This window comes from Mustela nivalis, assembly GCF_964662115.1.
Source record: "Mustela nivalis genome assembly, chromosome: 11".
NCBI classification, from domain to species: domain Eukaryota; kingdom Metazoa; phylum Chordata; class Mammalia; order Carnivora; family Mustelidae; genus Mustela; species Mustela nivalis.
In genome coordinates, this window is record NC_139030.1 from 22,210,312 (window position 1) to 22,234,672 (window position 24,361).

A 24,361-nucleotide genomic window follows, 5' to 3' on the forward strand; every position below is an offset into this window, starting at 1 on the left:
TATTATCTGAAATCTGGCCTGGCACATAGTTGGAGCTCAGGAATTACTTACTGAAAGAAAAGATGTATGGATGTGTGGCTGCATAAGTGATACACTTACTATTTGGGCAGGCCTATTTCTCTTTCTAGGGAGTCCTGTTTTTTAGCTCTCCCCCTGCCTGCAGTCTCTCTTACAGATCTGTGTGTTAAATAAAAGGCCCTTGTGTAAGTTGTTTTCCCAGTGCATTCAGTATTGAGTTACCAGCATTTCTCTTCCCGGAGGCTGGGAGCCCCAGAGTGACTGTCAGTATGCGGTCTCACTAATAGTGGGCAGCTTGGGCAAGTCCAGGAGTGGGCAGTATTGGAGTTTTCACATGAACAGATCATGGCAAATTTACCCAAGATTTAGAATCCTCACGGAGCAGTGTGGAGAGTTTGATTTTAGTCCTCTTTAAAAGGTTGTCTTCTGTAACTCTGAGTGGGAATTTTCATTTTTACACTTAGAGACCATTTTATTTGGCTTATATATTATTTCTCTTTTAAACTTACAGTTCTATCCTGAAAGTACTAACTTTGGCCCTATGTAACCACAGAGCTCTAATTATAAATTGGCTGTAAAATATTCTCAAAATGTAGTTTTTGTTTGAGACTGAAAGGAAAAAAAATCATATTTTGGCAGTGTCAGATATTCTTAGTTGTCACTGACAATATGTTTGTCACCAACAAAGGGAGAGGGAAGGGGTTTTTGGCGGGGGAGGGTTTGTTTTGTTTTTGGTTTGGGTTTTGGTTTCAGTCCAGAACACACTTCCTCAAACCAAAAGCAAGATTTACTTGTCCTCCTAGTAACTGGGCAGGTAACTACCTATTGTCAATTGAACTTATTTTCTGTATCTTTTGATCAAATTACTTTGGTTTGCCATTCACTTTTTATCTGTCATTTCATTAAAAAGATGTGCTTCAGAGTCAGATGAATCTAACTTTGAACCTTGCTCTTATATGATCTTGGAAGAATTACTTCTTGGAACCTTACTTATATGATCTTGGAAGAATTACTTCCTTTTTATTCCAATATCCCATCTGTGAAAGGGGAAACCATATTTTCCTCATAGGGTTGTTGGGACAATTTAATGAGGTTACGTGGCTCAGTTTGTTAGTGCAGTGCCTAGCACAGAATAGGCATCTAGAAGGTATTGGTTGCTGTTATTATTACTTGAAGGATATGCCATAAATTAATGCCTCGGCTACTGTGTTCAGCCAGAACTTTTTGAAAAGAGCAAATGGATCCTACACATTTGTAGGATGGAGATTGACTAATGTCTTTCGTTCCATGCATGGCTCTCTTAATCTACTTGAGGCATTTCCACAGTGGATTTCAAAGTGCCATGTACCCATAGGAGGTAGGACTCTGGCCTTTGAAATTCCTATATTTCCTTCCTAACCAAAAGGACAAAATGAGGGTATGTTAAAAGGCAAGGGTTGGGAGAGAGGGGGTGGGAAAGGTCTTTGACAGGGACATCACTGTGGAAGAGAATGTCCCAGGCAGTCAGGGAGCCAGCTTGTCTGGAGGCTGGAGGACCATTGCTGTAACAGCTTCTAAAGAACAAAGGGAGTGCTGTTAGGCAGGAAGACACCTGTGGTTCCTCATTCTGTCAGTTCCTGAAGACACTTTACCAGACTGAAGGAGTTCTGGATGTTTAGTTTTCATGGTTGCAGGGTGATTTGTGAGTAAACATAGGTAATGGGTTTGAAACAAAGAGGATGAGCAAAGATGAAACACATGCATTTTAAAAAAGGAATATAGAAGTCCTTTCCTGGTGAGCATTTTCCCTCTGCTGCTTGCTGGGTTCCTGCTTTCTCTGAGGTGGTAAACAATCGAGATAGTGATAAATGCCTTATATTTCTTTAGAGAATTTGTCATTTGCCAGTGAATGGAATTTGGGTGTTGTTGGTTAATGAGCTACGGACAGGGTTTTCGTTACTTTATATAAAACCGTAGTCATTAAACTTTTCATTTTTCTTCATAATGACTTCCAAAATTCTTCCACTGCTAATTCTTCTAAGGTCACAATAAATTAATTGAAAAAGCTATTTATACAGCATGGCCCAGTCCTTTCAAACAAGCAAACAAATTGCTGTGACTTGCTGTAATTCTGAACGCTATGTTTCTTTTATACTCTGCTGAACTTTGGTTGCTAGAAGTTAGGCCATTGTATTCCTGGATCTCTGACATTAGGACTTGATGATATCAGTTAAATCCTCAGACATAAAATATTGATGTGTGTGTGTGTGTGTGTGTGTGTGTGTGTGTGTGTGTGTTTCTATGGAAGCAAGGAACAAAACGTACATGCAAAATGACTTAAGCAGAAAGGGAATTAGCATTTATTGAACATTAGTTATGTGCCGTGTTCAGCATTTGGCTTTACTATACCCATTTCACAGATGACAAAGCAGAACTTGGGCAAGGTCACGCGTGCCTAGTAAGTGGCAGGGCACAGATCCCTTGAGCCGTAAATCATGCCTGTTGTCTATACCACACTGTTCCCTTTTCCCTACCTTATTTGCAAATTATATCATAGGAGTCTCCTACTCAGTTGATGTATCTGACCCTCTCCTTAATGGCCAGGGAGCTCTTCTCCTAGGCAGCCTGTGGAGGAAGAGGGTCCAAAGTGAGCCCTTGGTAAACATCCCCTACAACAAATCCTTACCTCATTGCACTTTGCTCTGGAATAGAGAGCCACCTGCCTTGAGACTCAGATACTTGAGGGACAAGCCTTCTGCTTGAATGACCATGGGGAGCAGGGTGAGAACTTGGAGGAGAAAAGGTTTCAGAACCTGACCTCTGGAGAAGGCCTCCTTCTGGGAAGAACCAAACTTTTTTCTCAGTCTCTCATGACCAGGAATTGGAAGCAGATTATTATCCATATTGCCTGCCAAAGCAGGATCTGGACTCCAAAGTCTTGCCTACCTACTGACTAAGTTTCTAGTCTTGGAGAACTAAGTGGCAATGAAGTATGGAAGCCGAGAGAGAACAGTTGTGTCACAGCAAACCCCAAAGGATTGTCCAAATCTTCTTTCTACTGTGGGTTTTTTATAAGATTTATGATTGTCATCTCTCAAGCTTTTCAGAGTGAGGCCATGCATTTATAAAGGGGTTTGATCACTATTAGGTTTCTTAGAGATTTGCTTTCTTATTTTGGTGTCTGTGACTTAATTTCAGTTTTATGCTAGTTTCTGTAAGGCCAGGGTTTTGGTGACACACTCTTATTTTTATTGCTGTTTTTTTGTTTGTTTTTTGTTTTTTCTTTTGAGCAATCACAAGGCTGAGAAATTTTTCCTCAAATCTGAAATGGGACAGCAGTTATGAGAATGTTTTAAGGTTCTGTTTATTTTTCTAGAAGTTAATGAGACTGTTGGTATTTATGTGAATGCTGTAGGGTTCTATTAATGCTGTGGGCTTGAAGAATGTTGTAATAACCCCCTAAAGGAAATTCTGTCTGAAATAATTCTCCAGGTCTGAGTGCAGTGTTGTTATAGTTGTTTTGTTTTCAGCAAGTTGTATATAAACTCCATTGTGTTTTTTCCCCTTGGGGTGTGTGTGTGTGTGTGTGTGTGTGTGTGTCTATCACTATGTAACTTAACCACTTATAAACCAGAAGATATATTTCTAAGTCAGTTTAAATAATATTTCTGCATATACAAAAAAAGTACTCTATGGTTCAATACAGTGCCACATTATTAACTCATTTTTAATGTGTATGCCTTTATCCCAATGGGGTCAAATAAGTGGAAATACTTTCCTGTATCAAGGAGATTGAAAAGTTGGTCATCTCTATCCATTTAAAACCATGTATCCCCAACTTCACACATTTCACGCCCTACTCTACTAATTTCAAAAGGCCATGAAAGTCATTCTCATAGTCATCCAGAGGTCTGTGAAGTGATGCCCATGTTAAGGTCAGCTGCTATGCAACAGGCTCTTCTGGTTTCCATCTTCTTCCACTGATTCTTCACTCTCTTAGGGCCTCAGGGCTGAGACACAACCCATTAATCCATATTTCCTTTCTTTACTCCTCTCATCCTCTGTTACCATGAAAAGTGGCTATGATTTTTTTTTCCCCTAGGAAATAAAAGGGATTTAGTACCCAACACCAACTGACTTCTTTATCCATAGGTGAAGATTTGGCCCTACAAAGAGAGATTATTATGTATATGTGATGTCATGACTTATGTCTTCTTTAGAATGTTATATTTTCCTTACTTGTTCTTCTTCTTTTAAATAAATCAAATTTCTTTTAAATAAATCCAGGTATGCCTGGAGGACCTCTGAATGGAAAGAATGCCAAGTCTCTCTTCTCCTCAAGCAGCAGGACCCCCACTGGCATGTGACGGGACCCGTTTGTGGAGGAGGGATCCAGACCCGGGACGTATACTGTGCCCAGAGCACACCAGTGTCCACTGCACAGAAGGCCAAGGAAGGTAGGCAGCCAGTCCCAGGGACAGATGGTGCTGCTGACTAGAAGGGAAATAATCTCCAACACCATTTCCTCATATTCTTCTTGATATAATGGACCCTCAGCACTCACAGATTTAATATTTGTTTTGTTGAGAATTTACAAACCAGGCCTAAGTTTTGCTAATTGCAATAACTGGGACTAGTTAAAAATAATAGCAATAATAATAATAACTTCAGCCTTTAAGGATCATTGTGAACATTAAATGAAAAAATATACCTAAGCGCTGTAGCAAAAACAAATGCTACAAGCTGAGGGGGGCTGGTAGACTTGGGTGGTCATGAATTAGTAGCATTCTTATTTTTTTTTTTTTTTTTTCTCCAAAGAGGGTTGTTTGTATGAATTTCTGAATGTAGGAGTTTCTACAGACAATGTCACCTTCAAATGTTGAGGATCTAATTTTACTGGCAATTTTCAAATAATGTGGAAAGGAGAAGAGAAAGGAGGCAGAGAGGGAGGAAAAGAACTTTCTTCACATTAGGCTCTCTGATAAGCCCGTACAGCCTCAGCAGGAGTGCATTTGCTCCAGAGTTTGAGATGGTGACAACAGATGGGGACTGAAAAACTGGCCCAGGCTTATTTAAGTCAATTGATTGAAAGCCAAAAGTGAGCAATACTGCCTTTACTCCAGAAGAATATTTCCGCCACATCAAAGGACATGGTAGTGCCCTCTGCAGTAGTCAAGGTGGGAATGTTTTCCTGAGTATGTACATAAATCCTTTACTGTAGAATTAGGTTATAAAGGCATGATGCAAACTTCCTTGGTATGGAAGTGCATGCATTTTACCCTATAAACCTCTTCATACCAGGTACCTCCCCCCCCCCTTTTTTTTTGTGACATGGCCTCTCAACATTCCAGAGGCATCTATGACCATAGCTTTGGATAATTCACTCTCTCACTCATAGAGGAATCATCTTTAAAGAATCCTTAGTGTTTTCTTGGACAATTAAAGTTACAGTTTTCATTCAATTTTCTTCCATATCTAATGTTACTTTTAGAACGTGATAGTGTATACCCCTTCTGTTTCAGGGTAGAACCTGACTATGCTTACTTCTCTGACTTTGGAATAACAGAATTTAGATAAAGAACTCTAGATTATTCTTTTAGACATTGGTAATTTTTTTTTTTTAATTTTACCTCTCTTTCTTCCCTTTTACTATTGTCTACACTACTAGGATTTCCAGAGGTCAGCAATTGCATTAAATATATACTGTAGCTTACTACAACCTTGCTAGTCATTAATAATAGGCTTTATTTTTCTCTTGTGTGGCAGTGGACAGGAAAGATTGTTCAGCCATTACTTTCCATTCTTATAAATGCCTTAATTTCCTACTGTTATCATTTATAGTTATGCCTTGACACATCTAACAACATGAGAATTTCTTCTTGGCTTAAGTTAAACATAAGAGAACAATTGAATTGCTATTGTAAGGGACCAGTGAGTGTGTTTGCCCAATTAAAGAGACCAGATTTAAATATCTCTAACCTTTTCTGCTAAAGCAGTAATAAGGCCAAAATTGGTGACAGCTTTTACATTTCAGTTTTTGTGAACATTGGCTTTTTTTTTTTTTTTTTAATGTTAGATTGTAGAGGGAGAAGGAATTTTAATAGCATTGGTTTTGGAAACCCTTTTCTCAATGACAGTTGACTTTCCCACAGGTTAATTTTTCCTTATACTCTAGAATACTCTCTTCAATCTCTAGAGTGAAATTGCTTGACTTTTCTTCCCTATAAAATTCCACCATTCACTGTGAAGTTGCTGCTCTGCATTTCGGATCTTAGGGCAACACTACCCTGGGGAAAATACTACCAACACCACCCATGAACCAAAACTAAAACCAAAACCCAAACCAACCAACCAACCAACAAACCAACAAAAATACAAACCCCCAAACCAAGACCCATTTCCATGGATCTCTCATGCAGTAGAATGAAATGGAATCTGAATTCCAGAGTGTAGGGATGGGAGTACCAAAAGGAATGTTAATTCTCCCCCAAGTGCCTCCAAGTCTATTCCATAGGCTGGATGCTGAGGCGGAATTTGCTGTTAGCGACTTAGACATCCCATTCCCCATTTGACCTCAATTCATGGTGCTTAGGGAAACGGCATAATACCTATAGCATATTTACCTGGTTCTTTTGTTCAGTGTTCATGTGATGTTTTAAATGCAGCCACAGTGGTGCTGTAACAATCAATATGAGAAGCATTACCTGCAATAGTAGCTAAGCCAATAGAATGGGGAAGAAAATATAGAAGAGTATTTATGATTTTATTTACCAGTTATTGTTGTAGAGAGAGTTGTTCTTCTCTTATATAATTCAGAAATACCAGCAAGAGTGATGCTTACCTCTAAGTCTAAAGTTTGGTTCGGCGAGACCATTTCCTTCTTGATCTTTTCTCAAATGAAATTAAAGCCACTCAGCCTGCATTCAAGCATCGTTTCTCAGGAGATAAATCATTGAAATAAAGAGTACACTTTCAAAATTTAATAAAGACTGGGACCTACATATTTTCCATTCATGAAAACATGGTCTAGAGACTGAAATAGCAACAAATATGGAGTGAAATGACATGGAGATAGAATGTATTTATATGATGAGGAAGAACCGCCCCCCCCCCCCAAAAAAAAACCCTCCAAAATCCTAAACAAAAAATTGGTCAAAGGTATTGGTGTGGTTGCAATTAAGAAGAACCCCTCCTGATTTTTTTTTTTTCTCCTTATTTCAGATTCATTATTTGACCTTAAATGGACACAGCTCTTTTAAGGATGGGGCACAGTTTAGCTTTGAGTTGTTAAATGCATTAGTTGCTTCCTCCACTCCAGTAAGATTAAGTAGTTCTTGAAAGTCCTACATCTTTATCATGTTGGACCCAGCGTTGACATTAAGGAAGTACATGGTCAGATAAGGGAATATGTTCTTGAATGTTAAGTAGTACGTGGAGACTTAATGTATTTTGGGTCTAGGTAGTGTATGGAGACTTAATATGTTTGGGTTGCAGGGTTTAATTTTGACTTGTATAGAACTTAGATAAGCTACATGAATGCTGTTCCAGTCTTCTAGTTCACTGTGTTGTTTTTAAATATATTGATTTGGTGAGTAAAAAGTGGTTGAAAATCATAGCCTCTTTTTTTTTTTTTCAGTAATTCATTAAATGCCAGCTGTGTTTTAGGCTGTGTACTAGACACTGATATGATGAAGTTGCCTCTCATTACTTTATAGTTTTTTTTTTTTTAATTGGAACAACAATTGAACTAGCGACTATGCTATAGTATCATAAGTAATATGATCATTACATATATAATATGGTTATAACCATTTAATGATATCTGAGGGTTATCATCATAAAGGAGGTACTGCTTAAAGAGACTTTGTAGGATCATTAGGGAAGAATGTTCTCATTGCGGTCAGAGGGGACATATGGAAAGGAATGGAGACATTTGTATTCAGTGGTGGCATGTGAATTGGTGTGAGGGGAACATAGGGAGTAAGAAAGTAACAGTGACACTGGAAATCTAGGCTTTTTGTGCTATTTTGGAGGTGAGACTTTGTTTTTGAGATACAGGTACAGCCTTTCTTTCAGCACTACAGGTTTTTAACCGGAGAAGAAATCTCATATTCTTAGCTGTCTATAAGAATGCTTGAATGTCAGTATACCAAGAGAATTCTGGGGAGTGCTCATGTCCTACTTGCAAACCTATCTGGTTATCCAAGAAGTTTTTGTGCTATGAAATAAAGTAATTTACATTATGAACAGATGAACAGACTTCTGAAGGGGCAATTGAAGGAGATATCTATTCCACCATCATTTGAGGACCATCTTTAGAAATTGGTTTTAAATTCAATAAACTCATTTGGGTGTGAGAATAAAGTTTAAGGAAAAAATGCTCTTAGAACTTCCTTTATTATTGACTCATAGAGGAGAAATAGGTTTACAGCATTTTCTCTTCCTTTATGCTAACAGAGAAAAAGAGATAACTGGGTGAAATAATCTTTGCTAATTAACAACAAGCTGTTTGATGGAAGTTCATATGAGACCAAAAGGTAGAAGACAATTCTAGTCATTCCACTTTGGAGACACCCTCAGCTATTGGGTGTTGGAGAAAGTCCGTATATGTATAGTTCAAATATATGCATATTTATATTTCAAATATTCTCTCCAAACATTTTCCCAAAAAGTGAGAAAGCAGAGAAATGTTTAGAAAAAGATTATTATGTATTTAAAGGCAATTAGTTCACCAGGAGCCTAAATTGGGATTGGTTCCATTTCATTCGTTCTGTATCTTAGTTTAGTGATTTTTTTTTTCTTTTTAATCAAGTATAACAAACTTATTTTAGTGTGATATGGCAAATGTTTATTGAATTACAGTGCTTAGCAGAAATATTGAAGAGTTCTTATTTTACCACTCATTAAATTATAAGGCTGTTCTTGACATTAAAAATGTCTTAATTTATTTAGCTCAGGATATAATTCATATGATTGAAATGGAACAGGAGGGAACTGGCTTGGACAAATGATATGGGTGGGATATTTGAGGAGAAAACCTAGCACTGAGTACTGACTACACCTGGGAAAAATAAATGACTTGCGGAAAAAATGGGCCTTTTAGACGAGATGTGAGTCCTGCTTTATTTGATCTCTAAAAGAGGAGGAATACCTTCTTCTTCATGCAATATATTATGATGTATTTTTTCAAAATCAGTATAACAAAAGTAATTCAGTACCATGTGCTACTGAAACCAAAGTGTGTAGCGCCACACAGAAGCAAGATTGACAAGGGCCTAGAACCAGAGGTGAGTTTGAATTTTTCCAATTCTTTTACCAGTGATATTTCAGCTTTGCTAATCTTCCTACACTAAGCCCATAGCCCTGTAAAACACGTTACTTTTTGCCTGATATCCAGCCATTGATATTATTGTCCTTACCACCCATAGGCTATAAAGCCTTTGAAGGCCATTCTTGGGGTCCTACTTTGTATTTCCCAGTGCCAGATTCCATCACATAAACAGAAAATTACAAATGTATATGGAATTCAAAATGAAAAACTCATCATGTGAGAGATGGTATATTAAGTTTTGTTGGATTCTTTTTGCTTTACGGGCAGTGCAGAGAAAGAAATTGCTTTACAGTTAACAAAACCAAAATGATCTGCTGGATCATTGGATATCATCATTCCTTGCCAAGCTCACGTGTCCAGAGGGCCTGGAATGGAGCCAGATAAAATGGAAGATCTGAGGATAATGAGGTGGTGGAGATAGTCCATGAGGAGAGATTGAGAAGGAATGCAAAGGAGAAAACAAGAAGGGTCACTGGGCCAGGGAGGTCTGCTTGGACTCAAACAGTGGATTTGCTGAGTGATCTTGGCCTTTGACATGAAGTAATTGATTCCTGAATAATTTCTAGAGTTAAATATATTTCTCTTGTTCTCCAGAGGAGAAAAAGATTATAGAAGCCATAAATGATTTCAAATGATTTATGTCCATCTGTTTTTGTTTTGATCTTCAGCAGTCTCAGAGGGGAGATGTATCAGTCAAAGAAAAATACATAGGTGATGTAAGCACTTTAGGAGAAAATGAAGATTTTTAGGGAAGGAAATATTAAAGCAGTGGGATGTGGGGAACATAGGGTAGGTTCATGAAGAAGAAAACTTTTACATGACCATAAGAGAAGGGCAGGTGTTTAGACAGGTGTTCATGTGAAGGGGACAGAATCCCAGACGAAACAAGCCATTGGATTAAAGGCACAGAAGTAGAATGGCATAGAACATACTTAGAGCAAAACCAGTAATAAAGGTGGACTGAAGGGGGCAGCTGAAGGTAGGTGCTGTGGATTTAAGGTAGTCAGGTGGAATTCTAAGCTATGGTATTAGGCCTTATAATGATCAGATCATAGATTGTAGGAATTACACTATTGCTTTCTTTATCCCTGTCCAACAGTCTGAGCTCCAACAATACATAACCCTTTCTTTAGCTTTCTAGGCCTTGGGAGCCAGTTTCTGTCTGACCACTGCCCACTATCCTATGTCTCTCCATACCCCACCTCCAACACAAACCTTTTTCCTGGCTCTGGCCTATCACCTAGATCACACGTACTTCTCGTAACTTGCTCCTTCTGGGAACCTTCAGAGACCACATAGGGTTTCTGGTCCTCAGTGGTCAAAGCCCTTTATCTCACTGCTTGCTTGGCTTGCTTGTGTGCACCGTTAAGCAGGCTGCTACACAAGGTCAGGCCAGATCTGTCCTTCGCTTTTGTTTTCCCAGCACTCAGCACCCTCTCTGGCACAGAAAAGAGAGTTGAATTGAATTCAAGCTCTGCCCCTTCTCATATTCCTTTCCACCCTCTTTCTTTCTCTTGGTTGATGCTCTATAAGCACGTGGATCTACTTCAGCATTGGGTACAACACCACATTTTGAGGTGTGGGCTCTGGCTTCCTGAGGAGCAGCTGGGGGGCTATGGTGCTGCAACCTGGAAGTGGAGGAGACTTAGCCCCATAAGGTGTGAAATATCACCAGAAGGAAACAGGGTTGAAAAGGGAGCCAGGCTATTTCCAGTGCACCTATATATTATTCCAATATATTCTTGCAGTTCTTCCAGAGAAATTCTGTTTTCCAAATACATGAACTGGCTATACATCTTTGTGGTTTAATGCAAAATGGTAGCCAGCCCAGTAACTCATCACACGGCATTTCTTCATATTTCCCTTGCTTCGTGCCTCCCGCTTTTTCTTCCTTACTGCCTCCTGAACTTGTCCCTCCCAGATAAAGTGTCAACACTCAATTCTAATTGCAGACTCTGCTTTCTTGAGGGCTCAGCCATGACAAAACAATGAATATGCATCAAATGAAAGAAAGATCCTGTTTTTAACGATTTACTCTTCAAGTCTAGATGAGACCCGGTATCAGCCTATAGTATGGCAGGGGCTGTAAACAACTCTTCTTCATCGTTCATTCTCCTTCTCGCTTCTCCCCCAACCTCATTTTTCTTCCTCTTCTTTTATATATTTCATCTTCTTCCTCATCCATTTGTTTTCATTTCTTCCCCTTCCTCATCCTTCCCTTTCATCTTGCATGAATCTTTTTTTAAAGATTTTATTTATTTGAGAGAGAGAATGAGAGATTGAGAGAGAGAGAGAATGAGAGGGCTAAGGGCAGAGGGATAAGCAGACCCTCCACTGAGCTGGGAACCCGATGCTTGGCTCGATCCTGGAACTCCAGGATCATGCCCTGAGCTGAAGGCAGTCACTCAACTAACAGCCACCCACACGCCCCTCATCTTGCATAAATCTTGAGAGCAGCAACAGTTTTAGTGACTGTGATAGACTTCACAGCAGTTAGCACCGCACCTGGCCAAAGGCAGGTAAGAGCTCAATGGGTATTTCTTGAACAAATGGTTAAGCCCCCCACATATAGTCTTACCCTTCCATTTTAGGCATTGCTTTTCACTTTGGAGCAACTTTTCCCTTTATTTCAATTGTTCACATGCACCTGCACTTCATTAATGAGCAGTTAGATTCTCCTTTTCAGGGTAGAAGATTGCATTTAGAAAAACATGCTGAGACTAGTGCATTTACAATCTTTAGTTGGGTGTCTTACTAAACTTCATTTTGTCAGCTGGATTAGATTTTTCGTGAACACCAAGCCAAGAGGTAATGAGGTTCCTCTTGGCAGTGCAATTTCTGAAACAAAGTTACTCCTTCCAAATCTATTTCTCCAGCCTTGTTGAATATGTGAGTGCCCTGGCAAGTAAGATATAGAAGAATCATACGCTTATTGTCCAACTCTTTCTGCAGGAAAGTTTCACAGTTTCCTCCTCGACTTGCTCTAGTATTTAGCATTTTTCCATGCTGTACTTGAATTTGCCATCAGATGCTGTCCTCCAGAGATGAGTTGCTTAGTAAGACCTCTGTGTGCTTAAGATGTGTTAAATGACTCCTTGTGTCATCTGGCCATTTTCTCAGGCATACTGAGAGGGGGTGGAGAATCAATCCCCCCACGTCAACGGAAAAGCTGGAACACCAGCTGAATTGTGGTGCCACTTCTCATCCAAACATTCTATGAGTCTCCATATGGAATATATAATCACAGTTAATTTTATTCTTTTAAGAACTGTTTTTCTAAGACTAATTCTATTTCTAGCTCTTGGTGATAGGTATCCAAGGTGTCCCTGTTCTTTCTAGACCTGGAGCTTAGAATTGGACCCAGCTAGTTCTATGTAAATAATACATAGCATTTTAAATTCAGTGTTCCCCCAGATTCTTCATTACCCTGCACAATCCCATATCAGATCCTTTTCCAGTGTTCCAGGATTGGGAAATTGCCTTTCTTCCCTTCAAGCACTTATGCTAGAAACCTGAGCAGCATCTTTGATATTTTACTGTCATTCATGTCTTTGCCTACAATCTATCATCATATTCTGTTAATTCTGCTTCAAATATATACTTTGTTTATTCTATTTATTTTATCTATTACTTCTTCTAGCATTTTTTCTCACATGAACTGCTATAATAGTTTCTTGGCTGATTTTCCTCCTACTCTTACCCCTTCTAAATAGAGGGGGGCTGTTTAATGTGTTTCAGGACAAGGGCTCTGCAGCCTCTGTCAGATTCTTATTTTATCACTTATAAGCTGTGTAATCTTGCATGAGTTAATACTTCAGTTTCCTCATCTGTTAGATAGAAATAATGATAATTTCCGGTTCATCAAATGAACATACATGTGCACACACCTACATACCACTTAGAACAGAGCCTTATGTGATAAGCACTTAATAAGTGTTAGCTATGATTATTTTTCTTCTCTACTCCTGCCAAAACAACCTAATAGGAAAACTTATCTGAGTGTGTGATTCCCATGCAAAATGACTTCAGTGACTTTTTCTAAATTAAAGCTTTAACATCACTCACAAGCCATGCATGATCTGTCCCTTGCCTACCTCGGCAGCCTCCCCTGGCTCCAGCTGCCCCTAGTTCAGCCACACTTGGTGGCCTCAGGCAAGTTTAGTTGACTGTCCTGTGCGCGAGTTTCCACCTTGTGGTTAAAAGCTAACATTGCATCATCTGGACAGCAAACAGGAGAATCACAGACCTAGAACTTAAGCATCTTGACTCAGAGCTAAGACTCTTCCACAGTGTCTCCTCACTGAGGAGACTAGTCATTGTCTCTGTCTCAGTGCAGAGAGGACAGGGGGATGAGATGCCCTTGGAAAGTGGGATGTCTGGCTGAGTACCCACCTTTCTAGCAACAGGAGTGTGGTTTGGAAGGGAAATTCCTATCTTTGAGGGGCAGCTCACTGTCTCAGGCACAGGCTTTATTTCCTATTAATCATCCCCCTGTATTCCTATGGTTATGGTAATGAGTTACCAAAAATTTGATGACCTAAAACAATACAAATTGATCACCTTACAGTACTGGAGGTCAGAAGTCGGAAATGGATCTCACTGGACTAAAATCAAGATGCCAACAGGGGTGTGTTCCCCCAGCTTCAGGGGTTCCCTTATTTCTTGGCTCATGACTCCTTCCTCTGTCCTCAAAGCTAGCAACATACCATCTTCAAATGTCTTTCTGACTATGACTCTCATGCCTCCTTCTTCCATTTATAAGGATCCCTGTAATTACATTGGACACACTCTGATAATCTAGAATAATCTTCATATCTCAGGGTCAGCTGATCAGGAAACTCGGTTCCATCTGACCTTAACTTCCCTTTGCCACATAACCTAATATTCACAGGTAGTAGACAATAAGATTGCACCATGTTTAGATGGTCATACACTGTCTACTCAAACCCCTCCCACTTCTTCTGAGAAATAAATAATACTTGGGGTTTGTTAAAACAAAACAAGAGGGTCATCCTTATGAATATATGGATTATGTGGTGTGATGTAAAGGGGTACAGTGGTCCACTTAGCTTAATAAGAACAAACTTAGTTCTGAAGTGGGGATTGCCACATCTAAGCACCAGCTCCCCCATTTTCTGGCCATGTGATGTTGGGCAAGTCATGCAGCCTCTTTAAGTGTCCTGTTTTCTCATGTGTAACATGGAGATGCCAACAGACTTGTTGAGATTAAATGAGATGATGTGTATTTAAAGGAGAAACAATTATAACGCAGTGCTTGATGCACAGTAAGAGCTCAGTAAACTGGTTTTCTCCTTTTCAGATGCTGACGGCTTTGCTTTTCTGTGCATTCACACACTTACTGAAGACCTGACATAGGCTAGAAACCATATGAAATATTAGAGATCAAGGGATGAACAAATCAATCTTAAATCCTAGGAAGTCAAAACCAATTTGGAGAGAGAAGCACAAAAACAACTCATGTGGGTTTAATACAATGAGTGTTATGTTATGGGTGTGTAAAAAGCGTTTTTACGATGCAGGACTGAAAATACAACAACCTAGAAGAGGAAAGGAGTGCGCCATTTAAAGTTTCTGTTGACATGCCAACACTTCAGCTTTCTCATCTGTAAAATGAGATGTTAGAATATGATGCAGTGGCAAAATCCTTTAGTTAAAGGATTATGTGATCTGTTCTCTCTTGGAAGAGGTTAAGTTGAACAGCAAATAGGGCATGACCCAGGCACTGGCCTGAACACTTGATTGCCTTGCATCCAGTACAACAGGTGGGTGAGGGATCTAAGCTCTTTTGAAGTTAACACCTCCTTGAACTTTAGTCTTTGAGAACACAGCAGTCCTCTAAGTTCTCTATGAGTGCTTTCAGAATTGACCCCCTCATACATTAGATACTGTACTCTAAATCGGGGAATTTAGCATCTCACTCAAAGCATCCCAGTCGAATTTAATCCAAGAAGTCCATAGACCATGCCTTAAGCATTCCCTTGCAACAGTTAGACATAGAAAAAGTGGTAGGTGTGAGAATTTTGGAATGTATACTAGAATACGTGACGGAAGTTTTGATTTTTCAAAAAAAAACTGCCTAGCGCTGTTCTGTTCCTTAATTGAAATGATCAGTCATAAAGTGACTCTCCAGGATTTCTTAGCACACAGAGAGAGCGTTGAGAGACAGTTCTAAGAGAATCACACAAAGCCGTTGTAGGAAGAGCTATTTGTTAGCTCCCATGTGAGTAACTGACATACACACATACCAAGAACTGTGAAGGAGCTCAGATTTTACCCTACTGGCAAGCTAGCTTGTTAGCCTGCAACCATTCCATAGATACTGATGGAAGACACGAGACCTGGGTCAGGGACAAAGGGCAGTTTGTTACCCACAGCAGTGTCAGTAGCCAGATCTGTTATTTTCTTGAGCCCTGGCTCCCACAGTGCAACACATCTGCAGCGCTGCACACATGACACCTGCACACAAAGTGACTTCTGTGGCAGGAGAGACATACTAAGCTTCGAAATCCCAATCTTTCATAAGGCAACTGAAGGAAAATCTGCACAACCTTTGTCCCAGAGAGTGACATTATCCTTCTCTTCTAGGTCTATTTGCTATAATAACGTCCTTGGAAAGTTAGTCTGGAGCAAAAGCTGTCAATGTCTCTAAGGGTGAGGTATACAGACATACAACAATTCCATGAAGAAATTGTCTCCCAGCAACAACACACATGTATGCGCTCGCATGCATGCATATGTACACACACACACACACAGAGGCACACTGGTTAATATACTTTCCAGGATGCCTGGGTTGCTCAGATGGTTAAGTATCTGCCTTTGGCTCATGTCATGATCTCAGGGTCCTGGGATCGAGCCACACATCAGGCTCCCTGCTCAGTGGGGAATCTGCTTCTCCCTCTTCCTCTACTGTTCCCCCTGCTTGTGCTCAACTCTCCCTGTCAAATAAATAAATAAACTTTTTAAAAAAATAATAATATGTCTTTCTTTCTATTAAAATGTAACTAAAATGATTGCATATAGTGAGTGATATGCCACTTTTCCAATTATAATCTGGAGCTGTGTCTCCAGTATGTGAAACAATAAAATATCCCCAGTACTCCAAAATCTTTGATTGTCCAAAAGCAAACTTATGTTTTGATACCCTACTTTATGATGTTAATTCATAAAAGGAAAGTGTTATAGTCAAAAAGTAAAAGCAACAGCTACTTTAATTTAGAAAATGACCTCTCTGTTATGAAAATTACAGTACCCACACTCTTGGGATATATATTCTATTTCCCTGAAGCAAACTGGTATTATGGAAGTGTTGGGCTATTGATGTGTAGCTTTATCCAACAAGCTATGAGAAGAATTTGTTAAGGATAGAAAAATAAATATGTAACAGCTTAGCTTCTGTGCAGCATTTTTTTTTTTGAGATGTAATATTTAAAATGGTTCTGCCCAAACTGTTGGCCTGTTGAGTTAATATTCTAAGAATTCTACTTCAGAGAATGAAAGATTTGTATCTGTAAGTTGCCTCCTATTAATTTCAAAGTAACAACCATGGGGGGGTGGATTTTATCATGGGAATTTTCAGAAGTATGTAAAGTTGAGATAATAGTTATTACTTTTTGATAAAATGAAATAATGTGAAGAGAAATATTGAACTGGGAATTAAGTGAACAGAATTCCAATTCTGCCTGTACCATTGATGATGATACTTAACCTTGGGCCAGATGAGTTACCCAATTTGAGCTTCAATTTATCCCTTTATAAAGTAGGGATAATAGAATGTATTTATTCTTATCTCATAGGTATAGTAAATACTAGTGGGAAATATAAATGTAAAAATTAGTTACATTCAGAAGCAAACTTATTTTTATGTAATAATCTTTTTTTTGTTTCTGTGATGTCTCCTTTTCACAGAAATAGAATTGACACTACAAATACATTATTTCTACTACATTCTATATCTGTAATTTTCTTCTGGCTAGTCAGGTAGACCAGTCCCCTTTAGTATTCTTTAGACTGGAGAAAGATTGCAACTACATCTTTCAATTTTTTTTTAAAGATTTTATTTATTTATTTGGAGAGAAAGACAGAGATAGCGAGAGAGAGTACAAGAGGGGAGGAGAGGGTGAAGCCATCTCCGGCTGAGCAAGGAGCCCATGTGGGTCTCAATCCCAGAACTGTGGGATCATGACCCAGGCTGAAGGCAGATGCTTCTGAGCCACCCAGGTGCCCCTACATCTATCATCTTTAAGACTGACAACTTTATTAAACTAATTTAAGTAATTACTTATTGATGAAATAGAAACTATCTGTATCTATCTCTTTAGGTTATGAAAAACTACTATTTGAAACAAATAAAAAAAAGAATGGCATTTTGAAACGGAGGGAATTTCAGTTTCATGTAAGAGGTAATTAACAACAAATCTGGTGATATGAATTATCTATGGTACTTGTTAAACATATTTCTTCCTGGGCTCCTCCCCTAGAAATTCCATCCAGTGGGTTTAGTGTGGGCCTGGAAATTTCTACGACTTTTTTTATGTATATAGTGTGTGTGTGTGTGTGTGTGTGTGTGTGTGTGTGTGATTCTTATCAATAGGGAAGGTTAGGAACAATGACAAAATTTAATATTTTTATCCTTAAATATGCAAATTGAGACCTGTAGTAGCTGAAAGTTGCTGAGCTCTCCCAGTTGGTCAGTGTAAGTTTTAGACTTCTAACACTTTGGCCAGTTTTCCGTCCATGCCCCTGGCCCCAAAAGTTAATGTGCTTACAAAACATGCATCTTCTCTAACTCATACTGATTTCCTCCCCATATTTGTTTACTCACTAGTCTAATGTTTTCTTTCCTGCTAAATCTGACAATTATTTGAGTTCCAGGGGCTGGAAAGAAGCCCCAGGAATCAGAGAGTTCCTACCAGAACTTGTTTCCAATGATAATAACTTCAGATGTCAGGGCTCAGTGTGGAGTTTGCTGCTTTTATGTCAGAGCTTTTAATGACTTGCAAAATCAGATTGTCTTTGGCTCAGATTTTATGGCTTTCTGTTTCCTGGTTATTCTTATTTCCTATATAATCCACGTGGCTTTTCTTCATGACCCTTTGGAAAACTTCTCTTGTGATGCTGTGTCAAACAAAGATCCTTGACAATCTGTAACCTGTTACAAAGATGAAATGATTTTTGTTTTTAACCCCATTTCCAAGTGATGTGAGATAGTCTTTAGGCTTGAAAGACTGGGCAGCTGCATGGCCACCATCAGTCTGCTTAACTCTCCTCTTAAAATGCTGAAGCTCAATTTACTGACGCTTTCTCCTGATTTTTATTTTCTCCTTAGCAGAGGAGAGCGTTCTCTATGATATAACTTAGACGCTGTTGTCACAGTTCAACCTCTTTTGCTCTTCTTTTTATATCAGATAGAAGACTTCTTAAAGGAGCTTTATTTTTCAACACATCCCTTCCCCAAACCCACCACGTTTTTTAAAGAAGCCACACATACATTTGTCTTCAGGAGTGTTCCTTTAAAATTGTAATACAATGTAATAGACCTTTTCCTATTGGTAAGACAAGGAAACTATGGTACTTGTGTTTATATAACATAGTATCAAGGCATTTATTAAGTAACCAAAATTAAGTGTAGGTCTCTCAGCTCCAGGCTAACCTGTTCATTTCTTTATTGAGGTTAAGCCTGGAAGTCAAAGTATAACCTTAACAGTGTTGTTGGGACCATTTCTGTCATCTTTACTGAGAAATTAGAATCACAATGTCAGTATAATCTGAAAGGATGCTGGGAAAGGTTGTGGAGAAGATGTGACCACTGGTTGACCTGTGAGTTGGACCCATGCAATTAGAGGCTTCTCACCCTCGTCCTTGTTCTTGGAATGTGGGTTCTGCTTGCCTTCCCCACTCCCAGACCGACCCCCAAGGACCCAGCCTTGAGATCATGATGTGATGTTGAGACAATCTGGACAATATACATGACTGAACCCAGTTAAAGCCTCCTTATAAACTTGTAAGATTTGGCAGGCAGGAGCTTACAAACCAACAAAGGGGGTGAATTGGTTGTCTGGTGCAAACTTTTCTGACACAGTGGTTTCTTCTTGAGGCATCATTGAGTGTGGTTTCAGATCTCATGCTAGTGGTAACTAATTCATTACTCGGCGGAGTTCCAATTATTATATAGACTTCTCTTACATTCTGTTGCTTCTTGTTAATTTTCGCCCATTTCCCCCAGTTCTGCACTTAGGAACTGCTTCTGCACTTAGAAGCTGCATAAAATTAATCTATTTTTCATATAAAAACTCTTCAAAAATTTAAAAATATCCATATTATACTCTTGACATTTTTCTCTCTATACCAAACACCCCCAGTCTTCAACTTTTCCTCCTGGGCCATATTTTCATACTCTTTCATCATAAAGGATGCTTAATGAACTCTAATCATTTCATAATGAAGTGTGATTTCCTTTCTTTTTGGCTACTGTCTATTTAAAAATAAGCTTTGAATTTTGCCTGGAATTATTATCATACTGAATACACAGTGGAATCCACCCTCTTTCCCTTTGTGAACAGTTACTCAAAATTGGTTTGTTTTCTCCTGCCACTTCTATGTCCAGATTTACTCATTTAATCTATCTTAAAGCAAATCTGAAGACACAGAGTTCTGTGGGTAAAGGTCAGGGGGGGATGAGGATTTTAATGGATCTCCCAGAACTCAAAGTCTGAAAAAGACTGAGCACATGGGACCTCACCTTCTCTACTTAATAAAGTAAAAAAGGATTTCCCTCTTTGCCATAGACACCAACTCATTTTTCCTGTAGGATAGTGCTTCTCAGATTGTAAGGAGCATGCAAATTCCCTGGGGATTTTTTTTTTTTTTAACCTGGGGATCTTTTAAAATGCATATTGTGATTTAGTCTGTCTGAGATGGAGCAGGGATCTTGCATCTCTAGTAAGCTCCCAGGAGAATCCTATGCCTTTGCTCCATGGACATCCTTGGACCAGCACTGTCCAGTAGGAATCTAAGGTGAGACACAAATGTGAATCACATATGTAATTTTTAATTTCCTAGTATGCATTTTAAAAATGCAAAAAGAAGTGGGTCAGGTGAAAGTAATTATAATAATATACCTTATTTAACTCAACACAGCTTAAATACATTTTAATATGCAATCAGCATAAAAAAGATATTTTAAATTATTTTTTAATTAAGTATTGAAAATTTGTATGTGTTTTATACTCTCTCTCCTATTTTCGGACTGGCCACATTTCACATTCCATAGCCGTATGTGCGTACATGGCACCTGACTAACATACTGGATAGCTTAACTGTAGATTTCAAGATTTGGATTGTTCAGAACCAGAAATAACACAAATAATTAATATTTGCTGATGCTTACTTTGTTCATGACACTGTTATAAGATGTGAATGCCATATAAATGCTCTAAATGAATAATCTCATAAAATCCTTATAACATCCCTATCCCATAAGCAACATTATTATCCCCATCATAGATATGAATAAAGTGAAGTTAGCAGTAGCCTGCCTGAAGTTACAATGGCAGGGCTAAGATTCTTATCCAAAGAGTGTGAGTCTGGAGCCCAAGCTGTTAATCATTGCTCTAAGACAGAGGGCCCTGAGAGGGAGGCTGGTCCTCAGGGAATGGGAGCAGCAGGCCTGGCCTTGGTCTGGCCTTGGAAAGGCCAGGCAAGACGATTCCCTGTGGAAGCATGACCACTAAACTCCAGTGCTGAGTTTCAAATTTATTTTTAGGTGATGTATTTTCCCTATGGTATTTTTAAGTCTCTAGTACAGTTGATTGACCTCTATAGCTTAGTAAGAGAGACCTCCTGTTGACATTGTTGACAGTACCTGTGGGAATTCAGTTTGGTGGGGAAGCTTGGGGGATCTTGTGAATTCATTTGCAGAGAATGTGACAGAGACATCTGGGTCAGCTGGATCAGGGGTCCACAGGGTGCTGGGACCAACCTCCGGACATACATTGGCAATGTGGGGTCAGACCTTCTAATAGCCACAGGGGATAAGGGCTTGAATGATGTAGTTTGAATGTCAAAGGGAAACAGCCAGCCTCTGAGGCCCTTCTCTCCCATCTCAACAGTGGTTGAGTCATTGGTTATCTACATTTCCTGCCCTTTCTGGGCTGTAATTTACCTGGAACTGGAGGCTAACTTTATTTTGAAAAGCTACATGATCTCTTTACCAATATTAGATGTTTGATCCCTTTTTAACCAACTTGTTTATATCCTTTTCAGAGGTAGACAAGGATTTCAGTAGTAACAGCAACAATGAGAGTTTGAAAGGTAAATTACCACATGGTGTCCAAGAGAGAGGCTCTTGACTCAAAATGCTAAATTCAGACTTTTGCCCATATCTTCTGGTAGCTGTGTGACCTAGACAAAGTCACTTGCTCTCTGAATCTCAGTTCCTCTGATCCTAAAGTAAGGGTAACGATACCATTGGTCTCCCAGGGCTGTTATAACATCATAGAAAATAGTAAACGTGAAATGCTTAGCTTCATGCCTTGTACTTAGGAAAATATTCAGCGAGTATTAACTCTTAAACGATTATTACCATCCTTCCCCTTATTCATTTGCCCCAGCTGAAAAATCATCTTGTCGCTTTCCTTATTTTTCTTACATAAAACTTTTAAAGTGCCCATTCCCCTCTTTTGGCTTTCTTTAGCAATTTTGTAGGTCCAGTTTATTACAAGGCTTAACCCTTAGAACATTATTATGATTCCATGCTGAAGTCACTAAAACGTGTTCCTGGCTGTGTTTCCTTTTTTGTATATTTGTGCAACACTTTAAAATGTGTGCTCATCGGAGAGCCCCCTTGTAGCCCAAAAGGCCCCCTTGGAGCTTTATCCTATTTAATCCTCTTTGGGTTTCTTGTAGTTGTGGGGGTCAAGATTCCTTTTGGGGGAGGCTACACCTCAAAGTGTATTATATCTTAAGAGATCTAACATATGAGTTTTCTCTGATCGTTTTGGATTTCTAAAATCTGGTCTGCAAGGCTAGCTTAGTCTTCTATCTGTCAGATTCCACAAGAACTTGAAGGGAACCCGGAAGGGCCCAAACCATCACAGGTGGTCACCACCCTTGACCCATCTCCATCTTGGAATAAGACTGGGGTTCGGCACGCAATCTTCAAACAAGAGTTCTGGTGCAATAATGATTTACTGAGTAATGGATGTTTTTCTGAAGATTTAAAGGAAAAGGAAACTGGAGAGGCACATCCTACTTCAATTTCACTTAATAGTGTTCCTCCTCAGGCTGCACTGTTCTTCCTCAGGATCATCTTTGCAATTTATATCTTCTGGTGGCTTCTTTATCTCCTTTTTTACTTTAAACTCTTACCTTTTCCTCTTTCTCCTCCTCCTCTTCCTGTTCCTTTCCCTTCTGCTTCCTTCTTCCCTCTCCTTGTCCTTCAAATTCAAGTATTTTCTTGTTAACATTCTGCACTTAGCAAATCAAAAGCTTGGGGTTTAGGAAAAGAATGTCCATATACTGTGACCAAATAAGCTGTAGGGGACAGAACCTCAGTGAATCCCATTCACAATGCTTCCTGCCAAAGCACTACTCATGTCTACACTGCCAATAGATAACTTCTTCTTTGTCAGGCTTTGTTTGGGATAGCAGCTTCTTTTCCTACTTTCTTTATAATTTCAGCTATGAACTGCTGTTGGTAGAATTTTCCAGATGCTGTTCTTTTAGTTAAATGAGATTTTTATAAAGCATTTACACTGCCGAAATTCTCATTTTACCCTAACTTACCTGTGTGATTTTTAATTGGGTTACAATTTACATATAGTAATAAGTTGAGATGGTAAATGCGTGTTTTGATGAATGCATGTCCAAACAAGTATTTCTACTGCCCCAGAAAGTTCCTTCTGCCCCTTCCCAGTCCGTCCCATTCTACTTCCCTCCCAGTTCCCATCAGAAGCAACTGTTCATCTGATTTCTATGACCTGCAGTTAATTTATACCGTTCTAGGATTTTCTATAAATGGAATTATATAATATGTACTTTATTTGGATTGTCTTTCACTTGGCATAGAATTCCTAGATTCCATCCAAGTTGTCCTTATGTTATAGGGTAATATTCCCTTGTATGAATACAGCACAGTTTATTTATACATTTTCCCCTTGGTTGACATCAGGATTGTTTTTCACTATTATTTACAAAGTCATTAGGAACATTCTTTGTGCAGGGCTTTTTGTGAACAAATCCTTTCATTTATCTTGGGTAACCACATAAGAATGCAATTGCTGGATAATGTGGCAGGTATAGTATTATCAGAATATTTCAAATCCTTTTTTTTTTCCCTAAATGGCTGATAACATTGTACACTTTTGCCAGCTGTATGTAAATATGAGGTTCTTGTCTTATATCCTTACCAGCATTGAGCCTTTTCAGACATTTTACTTTTGACTATTTTGTTGGATATTGTAGTTTTAATTTGAATTTCCCTAGTGACTAACAGTGGAACACGTCTTCATGTGCTCATTGTATATCATTTGTGAAGTTGGAATCTTTTCACCGTTGGGGAAAGTGTTGTGATAGATTTTCAGTCTAGGATAATAAAGCACAGGCTGTGTCCTCCAGATTGGCTGGGCTTGTCATTCTCTCCAAAGACTACTTCTCGTCCTCTGTCTCTTCTTGTACCTCCCCTGAGCTGCCTGCCATGTGTTTAGAGTCACTGATTTCTAAGCACATGAGCAAGGCTGTGAATTTAATGTGAAAACGTATGTGAAACCACTGTGCTCTGTAAGTTCTACAAATCTGAATTATATTCCTACCTCCTTTTTAATACAGAATTGTTGGGTTCTTTTGATGGTTTGTGTGCCGTATTTTAGTTGAGGGCCTTTGCCCAGCAAGTCATGGTGTACTTACAATATCCTATGAACCTCCTTTTGCTATATTGCATATTCATCCTGTATGGTGGTATCATTGCATTATTTAATATTATTAACATTAAATTATTAATTGTTTACTCCTGTG

The 24,361-nt window shown here is 39.0% G+C and overlaps 1 protein-coding gene across 2 annotated transcripts in view; it reads left to right on the forward strand.

Annotated features, from left to right (window-relative positions):
• The window catches only part of THSD7B (thrombospondin type 1 domain containing 7B), an 824,611-nt gene that overhangs the window by 296,562 nt on the left and 503,688 nt on the right, over positions 1-24,361 (forward strand). For both annotated transcript variants that reach the window (XM_082689340.1, XM_082689339.1), the window contains exon 5: positions 4,285-4,454. In XM_082689340.1, the coding sequence (XP_082545466.1) occupies positions 4,285-4,454 (170 nt within the window). The remainder of the gene's footprint in view (positions 1-4,284; positions 4,455-24,361) is intronic.